Source organism: Coffea arabica, chromosome 6e, assembly GCF_036785885.1.
Source record: "Coffea arabica cultivar ET-39 chromosome 6e, Coffea Arabica ET-39 HiFi, whole genome shotgun sequence".
In the NCBI taxonomy this organism is placed as follows: Eukaryota; Viridiplantae; Streptophyta; class Magnoliopsida; order Gentianales; family Rubiaceae; genus Coffea; species Coffea arabica.
In genome coordinates, this window is record NC_092321.1 from 52,427,523 (window position 1) to 52,434,415 (window position 6,893).

The following is a 6,893-nucleotide window of genomic DNA, read 5'->3' on the forward strand; positions in this document are numbered from 1 at the left end:
AAATAAAATTCGTTACAATTAGTTTGAAGCATCAAGGTTAAGCTTAAGATGACGTGAGGAAGAAATGGAGCAAGGACTTAATCAAGATGGTTTTCCCGGAACTTGAAGCTGAAATGATATGCAAAATTCCACTATGTGAATCATGGCCTGATGATCAACTAGTGTGGCAATCCAGCATTGATGGTCACTTTTCAGTTCAATCAGCAAACTGGATGATGATTGACCTGTTGAAAACATTGAAGTGGAAAGATTGAGTCATCGTCATCACTTGAAGAAAGGAGATTCTGGAAAGCAATCTGGAAACTAGAGGCTCCCCCCAAAGTGAAATGTTTCCTAAGGAGATTGTGCTGGAATGCCCTTACTGCTGGAGCAAATCTAAAGAAAAGAACAGTAGGAATCAATCCTTCGTGTCCTTGGTGTGGGGAAATAAATGAAGATGATAGACATATCCTTTTTTATTGTAACTGTGCTGCCGAAGTGTGGGAACAAGCAGAGTTAACCATGGATATAAGAGGTATCAAAGTCTCAAATTGTAAAGATTTAATGGGCTAAGATATTTCTGAAGGAGCGTACGGAAGTTGAACGGGCTAAGACTTCTAGGCTGGAATTTATTCAAGCTCAGAAATCAAATAAGTTCATGATCCTGCAGAAATTGACAGGGATATGGTGCCCCCCTGATGGTGATCTATTGAAGATAAATGTCAATGCGGCATGGAAACAAGAAAAGCAGCAATGGAGCTGGACAAATCTTGGCAGGAGTAGCTGAAGGGATTGGCCAAACAATGTCATCGAGCTTGGAGAACTGATTACGGCATGCAAGACGGATGCAGTGGGCTGCTGCTAAAGTAGGGATTGAAGCTTTCACCTTGAAAAGTGATTCCAGCAAATGTTGTTAAGAGATTGAATTCTATTGAAGCAGACTTGTATCAGCAACGGGACACTTGGTAGACAAAGCTAGAATGATGAAAGTAGGCATCCAGATTTGTAATATTTCACACGTATATAGAACTGGAAACTTGTCAGCTCATCTGTCAGCAAATCTAGCTCTCATGTTGGAACACAGAATGGTCTGGTGGGATAATTTCCCATACGTGATTGTAAATGCAGCTTTTGAGGATACAAAGGAATGAAAATGCTTTTGTCGCTTTAAATAAAAAAAGATGTTTGGTTAGGTTTTTTCTTGAAAAGTAAATGTTCTCTTACTTCGGTTGTTGTCTCCTATGCTTTGCAAGATAAGACAAATTAAATGAGCATCGGTACTAAAGATTATTTGAAGGTCCAATTGCTTTGATAACACTCATTGTCCTTCCCCTTGGCTGTGGATTTTTAGCTATGATTTTGAAGAAACATATTATGTGTCATGAGTTGTTATCCAAACCAATGACATAAAAAAATTATTAAAGGGTCTTTCAACTCTGTTATCAACTTTTTAATTTTAATTAGAGAATCGTACCGTTCAAATTTATCAAAAATTAAAAACAATTAAGAGTTCGAAAGAAAATCGTAAATTTAGAATGAGATTAAATTCTCTCTTTCAAAATAAGATTTTCAATATTATATTTTGAAATGAGTTGCAAAAATTAAAAAAAAAAGTAATAGAAATAAGGGATGCAAATGAGGCCCCCGTTTGGATTGCTGTTTTTTGGGAATTTATTTTTTACTTTTTATGTAAATATTTTTTACATATTTTTTAATTATTTTTTCATTTCATATATATCATATTTCAAAAAAATATATTATAATAATATTTTTCTCATAAACTCCTAAAAAATTACAATCCAAACAAAATTGGAATTTTTTAAAGTTTAAACTTAAAAGGTCCTAAGTGAGATACCGTTAGAAACCAAGAACTGCGCCACGCTTAACTTTGACCTGTTATTGCCGTCGCCACCCTCAATTGATAATAATAAAAAATAAAATCACTCTCATAATGAAGACCCTTTTTCTCAGCCGAAGGGCTCTCAAAATATATCAATCTCTGCATTAGAGGGAAGGAATATCATTGCTTAAGAGATCCAACCCAGAGCATTCCAACGATCGAAAAGCTCATTTCTTGTGGGATACTTAAAATAAATTACTCCAACTCAATATCAATTCAAATTTTCCCTAGCATTAAACTTTTAAATTCTTTCTTATACTTATCTCTCAATAGACCTGAGGATGCTCGCCTCGGCAGTGCCGTTCTGCCGAGGTGACCTCGTTTCGTCTCTCACACGAACGCAGTCATGTCCCGAGCATGACCCCTGAGCTCGGCCAGACGTCTGACCTCCTTCTTAGATGACCTCTGCACGTCTGACTTCAACCTCGACTGCACGCTGATGATGTCAACCCGCCTAACATCATCCAGGATCAGTGCTTTATCTGAAAAGCACTGATCCTCTTAATGGCTATTGCGCAAGGCTCCCCGTCACCCTGCCCAGACGGCTACAGTGACAGAGTCAGGCCACCTGACAGGGAACAGAGCCGTAATGGCAGGACATGGGTCCCACTAGCATGAGCCCTCCGTCCAGTCATCCACCCCAACTCTATAAATACCCCTCATGTACATCTCACAAGTAAGCATACTGTTCATTCACGTATACTATTGCTTTTCTCTCGTTCTCATACTAACTTGATCGTCGGAGTGATCCCAGGGGAGAAGTCCCGCCATCCACTTCGGACAAGCAAGCACGCTTCACTTCACCTGAGAAGGGATTGATTTAGGTCGGTCCAGTTGCCCACCAAAAAATCACCTCTTCAAGACCCTCTGTCATGGTGTTGAAAATAAACAATATTCATATAATATACGGTTTATGCAAAAGGAGGGAAAAAAGGAGGTAAAAAAAGGACCTCGTAGGGCTTGGTTTGAATAAGAGGGCAGCCCGAGCGCTTGGAGATTTCCTTCTTGTGTTAGAGGGCTTTCTTGGAGATTTCATCTCTGTTGAATTGCTCTTCATCTTTCCCTCCTCCATTTTTTTTTTCTTTTTTGCTCCTTCTTCTGTGTTGTACATGTTATAAACTAATTCGATTAGGGCAGACTAGTCACAGTAGAAAAAGGCGCAGAAAAGCGCCCTCTCACTCGTTCAGCTGCACCAATCGTCGCCAACCTATTGTGGCCGTCTGTCTTTCTTTCCTCTTTCCTCCCTTCCCTCTCAAATTTCACCGCTACCGCCACAGCAACCACCACCGGTGCATATGATATGAAAGCCTCCTCGTCTTCTTCGCCCTTTTATTTTTCCTTCGTCTCCTGAATCTCTGCCACCCACTTGCTGTTTAGTGAAGAGTCTTCAAAGAAAGAATTTTGGGTTAAAGATTGATTTGTTATTTCTGTCTTTCTGTGCAATTTCTCATTAAATTTTTTTTTTCTAATTTGTATTTTGGGCTGAATAGCTAGGTGGGATACTTATCTTATTTTTGCATGTCTTCAGGTGCGGGAAGTTAGTGGGATACTAGCAAAAGATGCAGTCTTGTAGTGGAGCTGCTGTAGTTATGGGGTCACTTCAACAGCCCATTTGGATTAAGGGATCAGCTTTTCCCTGTAAAGGGTTTGGTATCAGTGGAAATCAGAATTATGTTAAACTAATTTCGGTTGGCGCATGTAGAGCATCTCAGCTGGGAGGCAGTTTGGTCACCGGGAGACCTCCATCTTCTGTTTCTGTTCCTGTGCCTGAAATTGGAGGTAATGGCTATGAGTCAACAGATTGCGATTATATTCCAATATGCAGCAGCAAGTCTAAACTTTTGAATTTCTGCCGTTTCTATAGTGAATAGGGTTCAATTTCAGTGAGTCTTTAGTTTTTTGTGAGTATTTGAATAAATGAGATTAGGGCTTAGTCAAATCAAAATACTATTTTGTAAATTAGGTAGTGGAAGCAGCTTTGAAGACTTCAATTTGAGTGAGTCTGATCCTGAAGTTCAGTCTATCATAGACAAGGAAAAGGAAAGGCAGTTTAAAAGCTTAGAGCTTATTGCCTCAGAGAATTTTACATCTCGAGCAGTAATGGAAGCTGTTGGTTCTTGCCTGACGAACAAATACTCTGAAGGATTGCCTGGTAAAAGGTTGGCTCTTGCATATTGGATGAAGCGTATTGATTTTGTGGTGTTACTTCTTGATAGTCCTTTTTCCCCTCTCTTGGTCCTTGTCTTTGTCTTTTAACTTTTAAATGTATCAGATACTATGGTGGAAATGAATACATTGATGAGCTGGAAACTCTTTGTCAACAAAGGGCTTTAGAAGCATTTCATTTAGATGGGAAAATATGGGGTGTAAATGTCCAGCCACTGTCCGGTTCCCCTGCTAATTTTGAGGTTTACACAGCCATTCTCAATCCTCATGACCGGATAATGGTAAGTTATATGCTGCCTACGTGCTGGTTGGGCTTTCAAAATAATTCCTGAAATATTAGTTTTAGATTCTTGTTGAAGTTCTTAATGGAGATTAATTGGTTCAGGGGCTGGATTTACCTCATGGAGGACACTTGTCCCATGGGTTCATGACTCCAAAAAGACGTGTATCAGGCACATCAATTTACTTTGAGTCTATGCCATATCGGCTTGATGAGTCCACAGGTGCATGATTATCTGTATTATGCTTCATTTTATTTTCTTCTTCTAAATACCAATGTTGATGTTAAAGTTTCTTTTCACTTTGATCAGGCCTTGTAAATTATGAGATGCTTGAGAAAACAGCTATTCTTTTTAGGCCAAAACTTATTATTGCTGGTGCAAGTGCATACCCTCGTGATTTTGATTATCCTCGCATGAGAAAGGTTCATTTCTAGCATTCTTGTTATATGTCCTTTGAGGAATCTGTATTTTTCTTTTTCTTTGTGTAGCATCTGGCTGTATTTGTATTCATTGCCTTTTGATAGAGTAATTGAATTCTGCATTGTTTGTGCTTCTGAAGATTGCAGATGCTGTTGGTGCTTTCCTCATGGCGGATATGGCACACATCAGTGGACTTGTAGCTGCTTCTGTGGTTGCCAATCCTTTTGAATACTGTGATATTGTAACAACAACAACACACAAGGTATATTATCTTTGATTGTGCAATTTTGTAGCATATACATTTATATGGTTTCAAAAATACCAACATAACAAAGAAACAATTATTTAGTTTAAATATGAGTTTTCGCTTTTCAAATATTGTTGGTTCTTTGTTTGAACAATCTTTGCTGGTGTCTTCCTAAGGCAACCATCTCACACAACTTCTGCCTTGATCCTATTCTTTGTGATGTTTTTAGTCTTTGAGAGGGCCCAGAGGGGGAATGATCTTCTTCAAGAAGGATCCTATCCTTGGTGTTGACTTAGAATCAGCCATCAATAATGCTGTCTTCCCAGGGTTACAGGTTGGTTGGGATCCTAACTTGTGCTCTCTTTTACTAGGATTTCCCTAGCACCAGGTTTGTTTAGTTTTTTGCTTTTGAAAGAAGTTAGTAACTTATAAAGAATGTTTGTTGACTTAGGGTGGTCCTCATAACCACACAATTGGGGGACTGGCTGTCTGCTTGAAGCATGCTCAATCACCAGAGTTTAAGAATTATCAGAACAAGGTCCTGCATTCTCTGTCTGTGAATTAATGTACTTGTCCCTGTTCTGACTTTGAAGTGTTCTTTTATAGGTTGTTTCAAATTGCAAAGCTCTTGCAGAACGTTTGTTTGAGTTGGGTTATAATTTGGTCTCTGGAGGAAGTGACAACCACTTGGTTCTTGTGGATCTCAGGCCATTAGTGAGTTTCTTCCTTGTATATAGTCTTCATGGTTTCTCAATCCTTGTTAGAAATAGCACTCTACTTCTCTGCAGCTATCCTATGAACTGGCGGAAAAATGTGCTAAACGAAATATTTGGGAGCAGTTATTTTCCAAAATCAATGATGTCCATGGATCTACCTTAGTACGATGTAGCATATGAGTGCGATCCATTGAATAGATTATCTTCGTAGTTCTTGGATCAATTCAAGCTCTATGTCGCTCATGGATTGGTTGCTGTCTTACATTGTAGGGCATTGATGGTGCTAGAGTGGAGAAAATCCTTGATATGGCATCTATCACTTTAAATAAGAATTCAGTACCTGGTCAGTATTCAAAATTATCCTTCTCTAATTTGAACGTTCTCACCCTTTTTTTTTTCTATCCTCAAATTCACATTGCTGCTTTTGAGAGTCTAGGGGATAAAAGTGCTTTAGTGCCTGGTGGTATTCGTATTGGCACTCCTGCAATGACTACCAGAGGTTTTACAGAGAAGGAATTTGTATCAGTTGCAGACTTCATTCATGAGGGTGTGCAAATTACTCTGGAAGCAAAACAGGCTTCTCCAGGTTCTAAGCTTCAAGATTTCATGAAATTCGTTACATCCAAAGATTTCCCTTTGGCTCATCGAATATCAGATTTAAGAGGGAGAGTTGAAGCTCTCACAACCAAGTTCCCACTCCCTGGTTTATGAGCTAATGAAACTTCAGAATTACATTTTGGTAAGACCACTAGAATTGAAATTAGTCATGGAACTTCGATAATATGGGTGCATGCATGTCAGCAATTTAGGAATATTGAGTGTGGAAATTGTCACAGAATTGATTTATATTCTTTGGCAACCAATAGCTACTCGAGAGATTCTGATGTGGTCTTCTCCTCTACATTTGGACTGCCTGTATCAATGTTCACACTGCCAAAAATATGCTAGTAATTTTCCCTTATGCTGAGGGGCTACCAAATGGGGGTCAAGAGTTGATCCTTTTCAGTCGTCTTCCGTATATCAAAATTTGTTGAGAAAATCATCACATTAACTTTTTTTTTTCTTTTTAAAATCATCACGTAACTTGTTGAGTCGATAACATAAATGTTCTGTGATGATTATATCAAACTTATCGAGACTTGATATAATTATTTGACTCGATAACGTAATGTTGTATTGAATCT

At 38.6% G+C, this 6,893-nt stretch overlaps 1 protein-coding gene across 2 annotated transcripts; it reads left to right on the forward strand.

Annotated features, from left to right (window-relative positions):
• Window positions 1–2,565: 2,565 nt before the first annotated feature.
• LOC113696084 (serine hydroxymethyltransferase 3, chloroplastic-like) lies at window positions 2,566–6,688 on the forward strand. Of its 2 annotated transcripts, none has more exons than XM_072055813.1 (12): window positions 2,566–2,703; window positions 3,408–3,658; window positions 3,843–4,038; window positions 4,152–4,326; window positions 4,431–4,548; window positions 4,636–4,748; window positions 4,886–5,008; window positions 5,223–5,327; window positions 5,445–5,531; window positions 5,600–5,707; window positions 5,980–6,052; window positions 6,146–6,593. In XM_072055813.1, exons 2-12 carry the CDS (start codon window positions 3,439–3,441, stop codon window positions 6,418–6,420), a joined length of 1,593 nt encoding a protein of 530 aa, XP_071911914.1. In that variant the 5' UTR covers window positions 2,566–2,703; window positions 3,408–3,438; the 3' UTR covers window positions 6,421–6,593. The 2 variants fall into 2 exon arrangements, with proteins under 2 accessions (XP_071911914.1, XP_027071218.1); XM_027215417.2 differs by lacking the exon at window positions 2,566–2,703 and adding an exon at window positions 2,814–3,284 and having other exon boundaries at window positions 6,146–6,688.
• Window positions 6,689–6,893: the final 205 nt, after the last annotated feature.

Excerpts from the sequence above, each read along its gene's own strand:
- LOC113696084 (XM_072055813.1), top strand. The coding sequence starts at position 3,439 with ATGCAGTCTTGTAGTGGAGCTGCTGTAGTTATGGGGTCACTTCAACAG. Across the intron at positions 4,749-4,885 it reads ATTATCCTCGCATGAGAAAG|ATTGCAGATGCTGTTGGTGC; the intron begins GTTCATTTCTAG and ends GTGCTTCTGAAG. Across the intron at positions 6,053-6,145 it reads AAATAAGAATTCAGTACCTG|GGGATAAAAGTGCTTTAGTG; the intron begins GTCAGTATTCAA and ends TTGAGAGTCTAG.